General features: G+C 41.1%; 1 protein-coding gene across 1 annotated transcript in view; it reads right to left on the bottom strand.

Moving 5' to 3' along the window:
• Positions 1–18084, bottom strand: part of nphp4 (nephronophthisis 4) — a 141348-nt gene that overhangs the window by 34983 nt on the left and 88281 nt on the right. The window contains exons 12-17 of the mRNA XM_028409859.1: positions 17624–17761; positions 12355–12515; positions 10193–10384; positions 6879–7060; positions 1109–1269; positions 365–548 (exon numbers count right to left, since the gene is read on the bottom strand). Coding sequence (XP_028265660.1) covers positions 365–548; positions 1109–1269; positions 6879–7060; positions 10193–10384; positions 12355–12515; positions 17624–17761 — 1018 coding nt within the window. The remainder of the gene's footprint in view (positions 1–364; positions 549–1108; positions 1270–6878; positions 7061–10192; positions 10385–12354; positions 12516–17623; positions 17762–18084) is intronic.

Consider the following 18084-nt stretch of genomic DNA (forward strand, 5'->3'; position numbering starts at 1 on the left):
CGAAGTCACAGACTGCAGCTCGTCTTCAGGTAATGCGCGTCCATGTGATTAGGAGTCGTGGCTTCGGGGTGAGCTCCGAGAGAAAGGGGCGTGTGTTTACTTTCGAAATCTGGCTGACTCTCACTGAGTCTTCAAAATCTCCTACTCTACCTTTAACAAAGTGTCTAATGGATACCAATCAAGCCAAGCCTACATTGAGCTTTAAATATCCCCATGATTATAATATACATAATGATCTATGATAGAACTTAGAATAAAAAAGACAATTATTCTCAGATCTACTGATATCAGCCTTATTATTTATGATCCTTTAATCTTGGCCAACTTAGCTGTGATGGCTCAGCAACTCATGAAAGGTACTCACCAATGTTTCCTGTGCGCATATGGAGGCGCCCTCTGACAATGGTGTGAACTGTCATGTGGCTGGAGGCCGAGCTTCGACCCAAATCTGTGCTCGGCAGTACAGCATCCTCTCCAACGTAATCTGTGGTCAGTACCTCCACCTCATGGAGCGCCTGGACCGCAGCTTTACCCTGACGCAACATGTACTGGGGGAGGGGGGGGATGCAAGAGAAAATACAATCATTTGTTGTGTGAATGTAAACTATAATTACAACACATGAGAGACGAGCAAACAAACAAGCAAACAAAAAAATGCACAGAAACTGTGTGTTTATTGCTAAATTAATGAGGTCAAGTTAAAATCACCTCCGCACACTTTTCCCTTAACTCTTCCTCATTAATTGTTTCACACATTTCACAAAGTTCCAAACAACAAATCAATTACATGTCATGGTTCGCAGGGGATGTCTGCCTAATTAATTAAAATGCCTTCAGTGTTTGCTTTTTCTTTAGATGTTAAAACAAAAAGAAATGTTGTGTTAAATCCCTGAATTCAGAAAACAGAAGCAACGCTAACACCGCAGGGTTTGTTGAAAAAAGACCGAGACACGTCGTACGTGATGAAAAACAAACATTAAAATTTATTTCAATCATCAAACACGTATCATTTTGGTCTTTTACCTGTTTCTGTGTTTGACATTATTTGTATTAGTTTCTTTTTAATATGGTAATGCTGCAGCAATTCACTTGTGTAACATTATTTTACCTTGAGCTCGATGGCCGTGGAGCCAATGAGGAGCAACGAGTCACTGTCCCAGACGTCGATGTGCATGGTGTGAAGGGCCAGGTAGCGAAGGAACCAGCGCCTCTCTCCTGGCCTCAGGAAACTGTCATCTACTCTGAACTGAACCTGCAGACCTGGAGAGCCTACACGCAAGGAGAACAGTTATGTAATATAAGAGATATTTCAACAATGGCACCAAATATAGCAAAGGCTTTTCTTAAATATGCAAAACCATATGAACTTTTTCAGGTGTCAGAAACACAGGATCTTTTGCTTTTAGAGCTTGACCCTTACTTGACATTCAAGGGCTATGTGTCTAAATATTATGTTCTCCCTCCCCTTCATCCAGATGGGCTTAAATTTGGAGAAAAAAGCTGTAATGTTTTTAATAAGCTGTCAGCCATGTGGGCAGATGTAAACCGGTGCAGTAGTCTTCTACTGGGAGTCATTAGGTCTGATGGCTACGCAGCACAAGAGTACCATAAGCAGTGAGAACGAGTCAATTTCACAAAATCAGAACCACCCGAGGCTACCCATAATTCAAGATGATAATGGCGCCCAGCACACAGTGAAAAAGCTCAAGAGCGACTTCATGAACAGTGTGATAAAGTCAGGGCTTAATCAGCACAGAGAACATTCCACTCTTTATTACTTAGAAGCAAAAGGTTGTCATTTTCAGGCGAAATACTGAAACACAGCTTAAGGACTGCAGCAGCCAAAGGACTTAGTCTGAGAATGTAAAGTACCCTGTGCTGTGTTCTCTGAAGACAACGTGTAATGTGACTCATCCTCTCAGTCCGAGCTACTCAAATGAAACTGACCCCATGTAACAGTGGGAGTGGGAGCACCATGTGATGAGCTGCAACCCAACCTCAACCTGCAGCAGGGTGTTAATGTGTGTGCATTATACAGGTGTGACTTGACTCCCACAATCCCCCACCCACCCATACATGGTCTCCCCAAAGCATCCATGCTGTCTTTTTACCCGTTTGCAGAGCTGGAAGAGGAGTAATGAGGACCTTTGGTGACAGTCCTGCTGTGTTAAAGCGACCAACACGCTTATGTGAAGAAAACCCTGCTTTCAAAGACACCTATATATATTTATTTCTTCTTTAAAAGTTTACTTTTCTAACGATGCATGCATACGCGCAGTGCTTGTTTCTACGGGAAAGATTTGTTAATAGTTCGCTGTGTTTGATTTTACACAATCTGATCTCAAGTTAAATCTTTTAGTGGAATGCATTGCCAATGAAACATTGGAAATCATACAGTTGCATGGATCTGTTTATTGATAGAAAGTAACTAGCAGGGATGCACCAATCTGGTATTGATAACAGAGATAAATGACTAAATAGCTAGATTGGGTATCAGATCATTGGAGCTGATCTATGGGGCTGATTGAGTATGCAGAACGTAAAGCATGTCGACAGACTTGACTCACATCAAACCATACGCCTATGCAACAGCATGGCGCAAGCCCAAAGGTCAGATGTATGGAGGTATTTCTTGTTGTCTACACCAAAATCATCAGGTCGTTATCAGGGCGGAAAATTTCTTTGGTCAAGTGGGTTTCTAGTGGGTACCAGCTTTAAGTAATACTGCAAGTCAGGTGGGGACAGATCCTTCTTTTTTCAAGTTTTGTTTACCTGATCAGTTACGTGAAAGAATATTTACAAAAAAAAAAACACATATTTGTAACAAAAAGACCAAAGCAGATCTGTGTTTTTACTCTGATACAGACTCCTACCCCGCCTCTTCCTCCCCTGTCCCCAACCACCCACCAACTCACTCCACTTGGACCATTAATTCTCCCAGCATGCTCTGGGCTTGTGCGCTGTGGACGGGTAGCAATGAGAGCACAGAGGGAGAGAGAGAGAGAGAGAGAATGTGCAGTGTGTGTGTTTGTGCACACAAGCGAGGAAGAGCTGACAGATCTGGCTCAAGGGTTGTACGGGGTTGTGTGTGTGTGTGCGTGTGTGGCTCAGTCTGCAGAGGTGGAGCGGCACCCAGCAGACTTCCTGTGAAACCTGGATGGCCTGCCTGGTGTGTACACAGCACGCTGGGCAGGCTGAAAATCCTGCCGGGGATCAACAACTCTCAACAACGCTGTGGAGGCTGCAGGCAAAGAAAACAGTGAGGATGCACAGAGCGTACTGATAGATGTTGAGACTGACGCAAAGCAGTGAATCACAGGAGACTGAGCCTTTATTTACCGATATATCTGCAGGAAACAGCCTTTTTGTTTAAAAAATAATTACATATCAGGCACTGAGGGGTTTTCACTGCATTCTCAGGAAGATAATGCACTTTATTATTTTTAGTTTTAGTAGGTTCGGCTTATTTTAAATCTGATTCAACATGTTGTCTTTAGGGACAACACACATAGGGATATAACTATAGATTGTATATAAACTTTGGACAAACTGGTTGTGATGTAGGTTTCTGAAAAGCCATTTTTGAGGTAATCCAAACATGCAAAGAGCTGGAGCGAGGGAAGCTTAAGTGGGCAGACAGTGGTGGAAGCAGGAAGCTCATAGCTCACATGCTTGTAACTCAAAGGGAAGTCTTGATACAATTATAACTGGCTATAAAACCAAGTTATAAAACACAGCTGTCATTAAAAAAAGGGGGAAAATACAGTTTTTTGATGATTCTGTGTGGGCTTCATTTCTCAGCTCTGGAGGTTGCCTGCCTACGTTGCAGATTTTTTTTTTTAGTTTTATTTTTTTGCAAGTCAAGATAACAAACAAAAGAGAGCCAATTTACAACATGCATGTAAATTGAACATGCTTGGAATTTTTTAACCCTCTGGTGCATAGTGGTCACTTCAGTGGACAGCTACTAAAAAGTAAATTTCTCTTTAATGCATTGGTTTCTATGGTGGATCTGCACATCAGCCTTTAGAGTTGTCTCTGCTGCCACACTCCATTGAGGTCAACTCAGTGGTGAGTCAGTGTAACTGCAAGTAAATTTCCTCTGAATCCAAGATGGCCGACAAACAGCCACCCCTGCCGACCACGGCTGGCATACCCGCTAAATTCTAGAAATCTATTCTAGAAGAGCCCCACAGATAAAAAAAAATGATGATATACAGTAACATCTAAGGAAGGATATTATCTGTTTGGAATATGAAATTTTTATCTTGACATCATAACATCTTTTTATGTTTTTATGAAGTGATTTTTTTAATCAATTAATTTTTTTTCACTTTGATTTTAACCTAATATGGCTGTAATGTGCATCAGAAACAAACACTAACAACCACAAGGACACAGTCACATGTCAATCATTGAATAAGAGCTCTCATCAGGTAGTAAATAAAAACAGCTGTGTGGGTGGACTGTTGCTGTGAGGGGCATATATAAGATTATTCTTAGCCTTGATAAGAGGAGCTAAATGCTAAATGCTAAGAAAAAAAAAACACTAGAATAATTCACATACTGGTACTGATTGATCGATTGACCCACTACTGCCTATATGATGACATTTACACTTTTATTGTAATCCAAACTCCTCTAATTATAATAATAATAACCTAAAATAATATTCATAATATGGACAATCTGCTCTTGACAGCAGGTGTGAAAAAAAACCCTGTTATTTTAATAAATTTGCTGCCACATTAGGATTCAGATCCATGTGTTATTTTTTTATGAACAATCTGATCACGTGTAGCTGTAAAACTAATTAGGCAGCAATGAATGCATGAAGTGACCACCTAATCAGGGGGAGGAACTTATTGGGCTCCTGGGGAATCTCCACCAGCAGGACACAGAATCACTGAGCGGAATAACGGCTGCTGCTGCTGCAGCTCTGAAACTCACATTCCATTTTCTCTCAGTCAACATCTGTCTATCACAGCACACACGGGAAACCTAAACCAGACAGAAGTCAGTGGATCATTAATCTTGTATTAATACTCAGACCATGCATATCTTTATATATATAGATAATTTAAAGTACAGCCAATAAAGAATGCATTCAACGTTTTAACGTTTTCATTCATTTAGCCAGCTAGAGAAAAAAAAAGTTATTGGAAAGGGAGACTTAAACTCCCACCCATTCCCACTCCCACAATCAGCTTCCATTAAGTAGATTTGCAGCTTCAAAAACACTAAAAATGAAAAATGCAAAATTTTGAATTAGTTGCGACATAAAACGCTACAAAATAAAGTCACATAGTGGAACATCTCACAAATAATGGGGCTAATTGCCAGATAAAAGTCACAGTAACACTGCAAATCATATCAAATGTAATATATACACACAACATGGTAGGTTCGGAATCCTTAAAAGGATTTCAGCAAACAGCTTTGGTACTGAAGCCAGGTGCTAAGTGCTTTGAGCTAAATGCTAATGCCAACCTCCCACCAACAATCACCATGACAATACTAACATGATCCACGTGGTTTGCAGCACCAACACATCACAGGGCCTCGTATAGGATGTGCAGTACATGTGCTTGTATTTGCTGCCACAGCTCTGTCAGCCTACTCCTCTGTCCCTGACAGGCGCCCGTCATGCCTCCCCCCGCCGCCGCCATCCCCCTGATTATCCCACAGATACGGGGACCATGAAGAGGCTGACTGTGACAATACCGGATGTGAAACATCAACTTGTCAAAGTGAGTGTCAGAGAGCCTACAGTACCATGTGTGGTTGAAGTACATGGCATCGGATAGGGCTCTGCTATCATTCCCACAGGCGTACAGAACGACAGGCAGACCGCACAGGAAGTGGAGGACACCACAAAGCAAAGACAAACCGTCTAACATTACAGAGATGAAGGCCAGAGGCAGCGGATCAAATCGATGGTGTACGTTTTACAGAAACTCTATCAAATTGACCATCTGTACTTGCTTTATATTGACAAATGTACACCCACCCAGCATATGTGTTTGCTGTCCTCCATTTTTCTGGTTCCCTGTCCAGCCCAAGTGTGTTTGTAAAGTCTAATAATGAAGGTTGATGAGGTCCAGTTCCTCCTTTTTCTGTACCATGTTGACACAGGAAGCCAACAAACACATACACTTAACATGTAAGTACTTATTATATGCTCTGGGACCAGAACTGTTTTCAGGACATTTTAAACCGGTTTGCCTGCCGAAGAATATATGGAAGGATTTGTGTTTAAGTAGGAGAGCTTTGTGGATGTGCACAGTGGATGATATAGACTGATGCAGAGAAAGAGACAGAGAAATATTGACAGACTTAGACTGGAATGAGTGTCTGGGGAGTGGAGACTATGGGTAGGCGTAGGAATAAGAGGTGGGGTGGGGTGGTGGCGGGGCGGCGGCGGTGGGGTTGTTTGTGTGTTCAATATCACGCTCTGTCAGAAGCTGTAATATCTCTTCCATTTCATTAGTTGCTACATGAATAGACTTGACATCAATCAGAGCCCACTCGGCTGATTGAAAGAGAAGTGCCTCAGCAGCAGAGAACATCACGGAGCATCATGGAATATGTTTGTAGGGAGCGATTGTACAATCTTGAACCTGGAGACCAGTAAAATAAATCACATCCCTGTTTACATACACAATCTGGAAACTGGAAAACAGATACAAGACCCTAACACAATTTGTGATCACAGGCAGAGACTTACGCCTGTGACTGTGGGCTCTTTCCAAACATGACAATATGTTTTCCTAACTTCCTGCAGGAACATGAAGGCAACGGAAAACTTTAAATCAAGTCTATTTTTTTTTAAGTGTATCATTGTTTTTATTTGTGTGTTTCGCAGATGTGAATCTTACCAGTGTTGAGTGTGCCGTCTCTGTTGATGGAGGCCAGGATGCACGGTAGCGGATCGCTTGATTTGTGCTGAACCTTGGTCTGTAGTTTGAGCTGCTGCGACGTGACCGATGGAAAGCGATAGAACTGGAAGGTGAGGTAGATGTTCTTGGGCCAATCAGGGCTGACTCCCGCCGCTGATATTCTGTCAAAATAGAGCGATTAAAAATAAGGATTAGTCGCTGGAACAATATTTCAGAATAGTACACCAATGCTGCATGTAAACAAATAAGTAGATTTAGCAGACTGAATATTATTTATTAATTATTAATTGTGAACATTTTTGTTCTAAAAAAAAAAAATAAAAAAAAGTGAGGTCTGGCTTGGCATGAATATTTCAACATTAACGATTGAGAATGTAATGGAGGAGGAAATCATATATATTGTGGAGATGGAAAAATTAAATATGCATTTCCAGCACGTCCAATCAGAGTCAATAATTCAGCTTTACAGCTACTTAAAAGTGAAAACCCCATAATCAAAAAAGAGGATTAGGACATGAGGAGGTAAATCACACCTTGAACAAGGCTATAAATTGGTCCACTGATTGAACAGGAAGACTCAATGTTACAATAATAAGATTTTTTTCTAAAAAAAAAAAAGCAGCAGCATGAAAACTTGTTGAAATCTGTGGGAAAAGAAAGGTGTTGTCAAATGAAAATGGAACTCTGTGTTTTGTATACTAGGTCTCCTTGGCTTGAACCTGCTGGTGCTTCATTTTGGTGTTCACACAAACACCACCCTCCAAGTGTGATTTCACACAAATTTCTTACCCCACTCCTTTTCCGAATTCTTTCTGAAGATGAACATGAACAGCTCAGCAATCAGTCGATAATGAGCAGAAAGCATTTGAAAACAAGCTAGGAGTGGGGGGGGGGGCACCCCCCTCCCACTAACCCCACCCACCGACGACCACGGACACCACTGTCAGAGCAGGAGATTTCAAAGTGGAATCTAATAAGAGCAGCGTGTGACCTCCGAGCCGATCTCACGCTCCGGTGTTCCACCGCTAAAAGATGCTGCTCCGCTCCATCTTCAAAGAGGAGCCGACATTAATATTCATTCTCTAAACAGACAAGATTGATAATTATGGCGTCCGGACTGGAGGCAGAAATCACGCTGCCTTTCCACAAGGCTTCTGCCACTGCCTAAACCGCAGCCTGCCCTACCCATTTGTCATAATTATGAAGTGACCCGCCTACTCTACAGGCGTACAGTTTATCTTCAAGTGCGTGGATTCATGGACTTAGCTTTACATAAGCCCTCTTTTCAACCAGCATAAAGTGTGCTGTAGGAATCCACACTTCCTGATATTAAGATATCTGTTTTGTTGTCTCAGACTAATAATGTCACAGTGTTTCAACATACCCGCAGGCATCAATATGTGCTGCTGTAATCTTACAATATAACAAGGTTTTCCTGCCATACTTCCTTCCAGCTTGCCTGTGGAAAGGAAGTGATTTAATTGCCAGCTTGTATGAAACAAGTGCATGTTGGCACTTATAGTGATGTGGCAGCTTAGTCAGGTCATATCTTTACTTTAGCTTTTGGATCACTGTGGTAGCAATTAAGGCTGAAAATGAAATATTCATGATAAATATTGATGATTACTGTACTTATATGATGATGAAATAATAAAATCTCTCAGAAAATGTGCATTTAAACAATAATAAGCATGTGCATAAATTTGGGCACCCCAAATAAATAATTCCATTAATATATTAGTATTGCTGCAATAACAGCCTGTAGATGCCTCTTATAGCCACTGACAAGTCCCTGAATGTGGATGTCATTGACACCTATTATGAGACAAGGATACAGCTAGTATAATAATATAGTGTGTGTGTATGACTGCCCTGAGGGAGCTGAAAAAGGGTGGGGGGGGGGGGGTCTATGTAAGAGAAGGCATTTGCCCAGGCGCTTGAGGAGAGGCCTTGAACACAGCCACAAGTTATCATGCCACCCTGACCTGCGGATGAACCTGTAGAGCGCCCCTAGAGGCTGTTCTATTGTAGTAGTGTATGTAACAAGTGTGCCCTGGCAAGATGGGTGTGCAAGCTGAAGCACTGGGTGAGATAAGAGTGAAGATTGCAACGTAATGGAAAACAGCCAAAGCAGGGTCATTCTCAGAGCCAGGTGTCACGTGTGGGTTCTCTCAACACTAGAGTGAAGGTGAGAAAGTGGGTGGTGGTCTAAGGAGGAGCTTGATAACTGTTTAAATGGAGGGGTTTTTGCTGTTCCTCAGTTTGCAACCGGTTGCTAACTCTAGCTTTTTTCTTTTTGCTGTATGATCTGCAATGAAAACTCAGTGGCTTGGAGTTTTGCCTGTCTATAGCAAAAGTAGGATAACGCTTCCTATGACAAAACAGCAACGCTTTTGAACATGACGACCACTTTAGGGTGGAAGTCTGAACAGGTCACAAACTACAGTAATTACAGTAATTTAATAATAAATATTTGACTCTTCAGATACACCACCCATGATGTACGAATCTAACTCTCTAGCTAACACTAAAAAAGATTGTATCAGAACTACAACAAATCATGTGAAATCCTGAAGAAGAGAATCTGCTTTCAGTTACAAAATCTATATTAACTGCAGATCTGTCTATGCACACACAGCTTTATATTACACTCATTAAATAGTGAAAAATAACAAATGCAGAACGCTGAGTTTGGTACGCAGGAGGTTGCTACACCATGCTGGTGAGTCCATGATGAACATGACAAATGTACGCACCACTGACAGTGCTGACGACAAGACAGAATGACACAGAGTGGTGTGTTTTGTAGCCATCCTTCAGCTGCCCCCCCCCGCTCCCCCCTACCCCGCTGTCAGAGAGGGTGGCCGCTGCAGGATTTCTGTGATGGGACACTGACAGAGCTACTAGTGAGTCCGCGCTGACAGGAAATGTGCTTTTCTATAGCTGTGGGAGCACGATGTGTATGTATGTGCATGACGTGTGTGTGTGTGTGTGTGTGTGTGTAGGGGATGACTGGCAGGACGTCATGCTTGGACTAAGTGCATTGACATCTTGGCTGCAATTCAATACAGAAAAAGAGAAGGACTGCGTGTGTGTGTGTGTGGGAGTCCTTGGCTGTCAACCAAAATGCCAAAAGGATGAATATATTCCTCTTCTCAGATAAATAGTCAGTGACTCGGTGTACAAAAGGATGTCACATTAGTGATCTGTTCCACTTATAACAGCACTGATATTTATGGATGGATGCGGTGACATAGTACAATAACAATGTATAGAATCTGCAGTGATCTCACCTGGTGAACGCCAGAAACTGGAACACCATCAGGTTTCCTTGTAGAGGGTCGGCCTCTTCACGTTGAGGGTCAAAGGGAAGCGGTTCTGTTGGGTCTAGGACTTCCGCCACTTGTCCACTTGAGTCCACGATATCAGGAAATCCAGCAGAGTAGAGGTGGGCCAGAGAGCTCCTGGAGCTAACCGAGCAGGAACTAGAGAAGGGGGAAATCAGAGGGGAATCGTAAGCTAACGATCGATCAATCACCGAGCTGGAGAGACGTCAGCTAATGTGTTCTTAATGCTTTACGAGCAGCAGGAGGTAATGTGTTTACTTTGTGGTTGTAAATGAGGAATACAATGTCGTTTTATCATTTAGACTTTATTCCGGATCACTTTATCCTTTGGGAGGTTTTCATTCTGTTGAGAGTGAAACTCATACTCAACACACCGTGAGCTGGACTTAACAAAAACGTGGAAAAGCGATAATTAAACAGCATCGCACGGCAGCACCGCAACGACAATCCTCACACTCTGGGAGAGGGGGAACGCACGCCAAAGCTCTCCCTCAGGATTTTCGAGCATAATTGGCAGTTATCTCTAATCATAGTGGCCACCTGTTTTTCTGCAACTAAGGTAACATTCATAACTTATACTTTCCACGCCGACACACACACACTGTGGGTATGATAAACACAGCACACAGATGGCTGGCTAAAGTGCAGGCATAGGAAAATGAACAATAATGTTTGACGTTGCCCGTGTCCATTCGGTAAACAGCGGAGACCGCGGTGTCACGTTTTGCGACAGAAAACGATCAAACTAATTGAGGTAACGGGTTTTCTGCAGCTGTGTCAATTTCACCCCCCCCCACTTTCCACTTAAACTGCTATCTTAATTTAGCCTCAGTGTATTAATATTCAAGCCGTCATTTTTATTTCAAAAGAAGCTTAATCAGATACGAACGGCAACTTCAATTAAACTTCTTTAGACTTCATTGTGCTGCTTAAAAGAAGTGGGTCACTCTGCAGTAAAAAAAAAAAAAACAGTCAAAAAGATGTTTTGGCAGAGATGTTTCAGCTCACTGAACTGAACAGCATCGTGTCTGGATCCAAACTCTGGGATGCGGGAAACTGTTACAGTGCCAGCTGCTTATTTACAGACGCTCCGTATACTTGCTTCATAACTACCGAACCCATTATTTGCAGAATGTACTTTCTCATTTGGTGTCTAATCTCGACAGACCTGCCTGTTTTTCTACTGATATTATGATTGTAAACTGTAAGCTCAGTTCATCGCACTCTGCACCCCCCACCCCTCTCTCTCTCTCTCTCTCTCTCTCTTCCAGCAGGATTTAATGATGAATTTTCTCACTAACAAACAATGCTGAGACTAAAAGCTGGATGTAAAGCCTTGCCGAATTATTTTTTTTTTTTTTGGAGCTGACTATCCCACTTACTGACAACAGTCGTTATGGTACCCAGTGTACACACATGTTGCCAATTAGTTGGCCAATCAATATCTCTGTGTAAGATAGCAAAGCTGCTGAACTGTTGTGTTCAGGGGCGATAAAGCGATGACATGTGAATGGGATGTTTTAAGTGTCTTCAGTCCGACAGGGATCATCAAACATGACTAACACTCATGTCACACAGAAAAAGTATGATGGTGAGAAAATGGGAAAGCTCCATGCCTGTAAACAAATACAGGGATGTCACTATAAAGTCTTGACCCACAATTTAATTCCCCTCAGGTTCAGCTAATGAGCATCTATCATGGCTCACTGTTTACTGAATAACAGCTGGCGACTTTATTGCAATTCATGCTACACAGCTGATGCCAACACTCGTGTCCTCCTCGCAGAGCAGATCAGAGCACCTCCACACACCAGACCAAACATTAGCACGAGTAATAATGATTCAGAGGCAAAGTCAAACTAAATTACACATTCATGTTCACAATTTAATCCCAGGATAAAAGCAACATAATCAAATAATTATACTTTTTCAATATTAAATATATGAAACAAGCTTCTTCTTCATTGTGGCTGCCATGGTAACAATCCTGCTATCGCTATGTAAACAATGGTTTTCTTGACATCACAGCACCTTCAACAAAACTGGTTTTAGTTTCTGGGACAGGATCATTGGTCATATGGTGCAGCAGGCAGCGGGAACAGGCTCACCTGGGCGGCACATTCATCCCCAGAGTGATGACAGGGGCGTGGACAGGGGTGAAGGGTAGCTCGTGAAGTGGGTCTCCTTCATCCTGAATCGAAGGTGACTTGTTCCCGTCCCGCTGAAGGTCCACCTCCAAGTGGGCAATGTTGCTAACAGCTGAGCAGGCCTGGAAGTAAAAAAAAAAATTAAAAAAATCAGAAAACATGCACAAGTGATGGAGAAAAAAATGCTTGCCAATCATATAAAGTGTGTATTTATATAAGCATCATATAGTATATGGCATACAGCCAATTCATCTTTTTTTTTAATTACAAACTGCAGCACAGTGCAGAAAGAAATCCAAAAAAAGCACTGACTTCACTGAATTTAACTGACAGCTGGATGTATGGAAATTACATCTACAGTAAAAAACTGTGTTGGATTAAAGGAACGTGGCATTAAGAGATAACGCCTGAAGTGGATTTGTCCTGAATGATTTCGAAAAAAAAATGCCTAAAAAGAACTGTGCCAACTCACACTGAGAGTAGAAAGACACAGCTGTAACACACAGCAGCCAAACTGAAGCTTAGTACAAAATCCACTCTGTGGTCACTACTGGATTTTTATTTTATCAGGATGTGAGTCAGTGGTTAAAGCTGCAAGACAAAAGACTTTATTTTGGTATTTATATATAATATTTGGTGTGTTTTCAATTGTTGCCCCATAAGTATACAGTACCTGAGATGAACATAATGCCAACAGTAAGTGGTAAGGTGTGCCCGTACTATTTCTTAACCTTATGGAAGAGCAGCATATCTGACACAGGTGCTCTGGCAGAAAAGGCCTGTTGCAGTAAAATGAGATGGGTATGCTGATGTATCGCTCCCTGTTGTATTGTTTCTTTGCAAATCTAATAAGGAAGCATGTGTTTGTCCGTCTTGCAATACTATTCCATTCCCCCGTGTCTGCCTGTGTCCCACTGGTTGCTAATGAAGATGCAAGTGTTGCTATAATGTAAGAATATAGCACATCTATGAGGGGTGATTTCTCAGCTTTGGATTGCCAGTAACACTTTATAATAAGAGTAAAAATCCATATACTTATGCAACATTAATATTCATTACCTTAAATTAAGCATTACTTAGGTATGTATATGAACTGTACCTTGACTACAAGTGTTACCAGATTAAAAGTATGCTTCACATGGTAAATAACATCTAGGAATGTTTCTAAAATGAACAGTATTCTGGCATCACAATAATAAATGTCAACAACTTATTGTTTACACTTTGAATCTGCAATGCATTTAATGACATTCTTGCATATAAACACAATTTCTTCATATCTATTTTTGCTTCTAGTAACTATTTCTGAAAAGAAACAGCACAGCTTATGGCTACGGATCAATTCAACATTTCAACATTTTTTGGAGACAAACATTAATCCCCTCTCTCATTGTCATTGACAGACACGCAGCTGGAGGGGTATTAGCACAGATAATTAGCTAAGAAGTGCTAATGGTGTCATTTTCCAGTCAAGCTTTTTGTTCCCCCCCCTTTGTCTCTGGTCTTTGATATGTGTGCATGGGACACATTCTAGCTGCTGATAACCTCCACACAAGTCACCAGGCTACATGTGTACAACATGCACACGCGTGTTCCTCTATACCGATCACACCGCATGCGATGTAATAACTTAAAGAGGATGCATGATGGCATGATGCCTACACTAATGGCTTCATCTGAAGTGGATGCTATCAGTGTGATGACACATGAGGAGTGCTTTTTATCGGCAGGTGTGTTCAGGCTGCAAGGTTAAAAGCGACATACATTCTGCAAAGTGATTTAAAGGGACAGTACACAAAATCGGATGTTAGCATCTCGTCTGCGATGCTAGCTGCGCAGATTGTTATTGTTGTTGTTGCGAAGAATGGCTTACATAATGGAACTGTATAATAGCAATTTTCTAGCAGCAACAAACTGCTTCACTGTGCAGAAGGTAGTGTCCATGTAACCATGACAACAGGCTTGTGCTTTAGCCTCAATAATGTAAACATTCGTAGCTGGTGCATTTGGGTGGAAAACAGTTCCTAGTCTTTGGATTTTCTTTAGTTACTGAGTCTAGATAGATTAATAACACAGTGGGCCGCAAGAAGAATATGAATATTTTATTTTCATCCTTCCCTGTTTGTGCTTCTAACGCTCTATGGCTCGTTGGAAAAAATGAAATAAAAACTGTATTAGATGTCCTTATTTAACTTCAGGAATGATATTTAAATTTATTAAAGGAAAACAACATATTCAACTTTTTAGTGTTGCTAAAAAAGTGATTGAATAGGTTTTTTTTTTTTGGAAGCACGACCCAGTCAGTCTTTCAAAACCAAATTGAATCGTGTCTTTTTTTAGCTATATTGTGTTTCTGATTATATTGTTATCTCCAGTAAGCCTTGATCCCCAGTTCCTGGATTATTCCTGCAATATGATTCATAGCTTAAGCTATATGGATTTTCAGCATGAAATACAGGAGAAACCCCATTAAAGCTACTGCTGTCTAGTTAGAATATGAGCAAAGTCCTTCTTAGCTGTGCTGAGGCATACAGTAAAATGCAGGTAGACAGGCCAGGACAGCTATGACACAGCACCTACAATCCACAGTGATCACAAAGGAGAATGACAAACAGTAAATATAAAGAGGAGAGTGCACCAATGACAGCGATTCACTGTGTACACATGGGACACATCACATTAGCTGTTTAGATACAGTGGCTGGAATTACAGATCCTACATACAGGCTAAACCCAAGTGCCCACACACTTTAACTCCAACAGGCTCATGGACTTGTAAAAGCCCTAGTGCACAGAGAGCAGCTCATCACCGGGCCTCAGGCACACTGCAGACCATAATATGCCTTGTGTTGAATTTAGAGAGGCCCTGTTCCTATAGTAATATCAATATCGGCCCTGATATTGGCAAAATACTTTGATCAGGTTTTGGTTAATGAGGCTGATTCATGTGGGCGATACATTTACTTCAACTCAAGATTTGGATAGACAGATCCAAATCTTCTGTTGCACAGAAGCTAATCCCAGGTAATATTGGAAATCCTATTGTATTTCATAAGATGAGCTAATGAATGAATGAATGAATGAATGAATTTTTTTTCGAAATCCAGACCTTCAGAATAACCCTATAACAAATATCTTTTGTTTGGAGGGGGAGTACAAGAAGAGAACATGACGCACATGATATGAAATAAGTGCAATAGCAATATAATGTCATCACTAACTTATTATTTATCATTATCAATATTATTATAAATGATCCCCAACAAAAGAGATATCAGGAAAACAGGTCAAACTGCGTCACAGACCTAAATCATGTATTACCCATTATCTCTCATAACTTCAGAACCTTCTCAGAGCTGTGCCTGTATTTATATTCTACCGCATGTAGATCTTGGATCTGTGTGCTATAAAGTTTAATTACTTTTTCTGAGTATTTTTTTTCAGAGATTTCTCCAATCAGTCACCTGTTTGACAAAAAAATTGATATCCAAATAGCTGAATATCTGAGTTCAACCTACTTTATAGGATGAGAAAACAAACAAATAAAAATAAATAAATAAATAAGTGGGCCAAGTAGGGCAGCAAACATTCTTCATCATGTCTGGAATCCAGCTGAACTGATTGCTGTCAGTTGCATCACAACCAGAAAGAAGCTCCGTGTCGCTAGGTCGGCCTCTCCAAAGCAGGTTGTTCAGCTGGCCCATGATCCGACTGCACTATAACATCATCATATGGATCTACTATAAGCTTTTTCCATTTTAAGTCATAGTCATAGGTAAGTCATAGGAATCCTGACTTTTATACATAGATAAAATGACCATGGTTAATAGTTAAGATCTGAAAGTTGGAAGTCCTTGGCGAACAGTGTAAAAACAAGCACCACTGTATATCCTGTGTGTCCTTGTGCACATGACAAACTGCTCTGTAAGTTCAATAATGCATTGAGGAAACTGTGAATGCTACGATCCCCATATGAAATCTTTATTGCTATTTTTATTGCTACTTTGTGATGATTCCTAAGGAAAAAAAAAACACGTGCTCACCAGTTTCAGCATGTGACTGAACTGCAGCCAAACAAATCCCCATACTTTCCAAACACCAGCGGTGTTTTTTTTTGTTGTTGTTTTCCCTACATCAAAGAGGTATAGTATACATCATATAAGAGTGTGAAAACTGATTTTGATAAGCACAAAAAAGATTCAGGGTTAATCCCAGGATTACAGTGTTATGATTTTCTCACCATTCTGTAAGACTTTTTTTTTTTTTAAACCAGTGTGCTGATTCCCAAATATATGCATCTTAGTGGGTGAACATGCTCTTATTTAGCAAAGGCTGCATTCAAAAGCAAAATGACTCTGCCAGCCAATTCTACACCTACAAGAGAGAGGAACAGGTGACGCCTGCATCATATCAGGAAATTATTCAGCAGAGTTATTAAAATCAGAGGAGTACAGCTGAATTCCACTTTTTTCTGCAGTGTATCCCCTGGCTGCAATGATAGGATGCTCAGATGCATAAGCTTGTTACCAGAGTCAGATGTAATTTCTATTATCACCTTCATGCTACTTCAGTGGGATGAATGTGGATTAAATCAGGCAAAAGCTGTGTTAAACAGCATTCGCTACAAGAAATGTACATTTCTGTGGAAGCGGTTTAAAGGCAATCTGCTAAATTATTACAAAAAATACATTTTATTTACACCATAGGCAGCTAATAGTCAAAATAATGAACAAAAGTTGATCTAGACAAGGCATAGAAGGTAACACATGAGGTTATACAGGATACAGAAGAAAAAGGAAGCAGCCTGTGTAGAAAGCATTGAAAAGTCAAGTGAAAGAATAATGTTTCTTTTGATTAGAAAGATGAAAAAAAGCAGCTTCAGCACCTCCAGCAGCTCCAAAGACAAAGAGTGTACCGGGCTGGTGTTCAGTTTAGGGGCTGTATGTGCGTGTGTGTGAGGTAGGAGCTGAATGCTGCACAGGTGAGCGTGTCTTTGAACTCTTTATAAATATCTGCCTGCATATCCTTGGGGATGTATTAAGTGTTACATAGCATGTTGTGTGTTTTTATGTTTGAATGTGAACCTTGTAAATGTATCCTTGTCCTCTTTTTTTTTCTTAATGCTTGTGTATTTTCTTTCAATGCGTGCAAGAAGTATGAATACAAGACTGTGTGTGTGTGTGTGTGTGAGTGTGTGTGTGAGTGTGAGCAAACGGGGGTGGAAATCTTACGACATGTGACAGCTGGTGGGCCGATGCCAACGGGGAAGGATGGAGCAGAGAAGGAAATGACTGTTGCCACGGCAACGCTGAGCTGGAGTGGCTGATGGTCGGGTAGCGTGAAGTAGCTGCCAGCTGAGACAGTGAGAGCTGCAGAGAAACAATGCAAATGATTCGCTGTTATTATTATGATTATGAACAAGAGGGCTAAGGAATATACTTTACGCCAGAGAGAGACACACACACACACACGCACTGTCTCTGATGACAACAACAGCTCATTACACTGCTTTGGCACTTATAAGCCCTTTTCAACTCCACCCGCTTTCCCACCCACAATCTTTTAAAGTTGTCATCCTCCAGCAGGTCCAATTCCAAACTGCTGCTTCTGAAGACATATGGAGCAAAGAGAATGTTCAGAGTTGAGTTTGTGTTGTTGTTTACTGTTGTCTTAAGGATTTGGGATGCAAACA

Source organism: Parambassis ranga, chromosome 7, assembly GCF_900634625.1.
Source record: "Parambassis ranga chromosome 7, fParRan2.1, whole genome shotgun sequence".
In the NCBI taxonomy this organism is placed as follows: domain Eukaryota; kingdom Metazoa; phylum Chordata; class Actinopteri; family Ambassidae; genus Parambassis; species Parambassis ranga.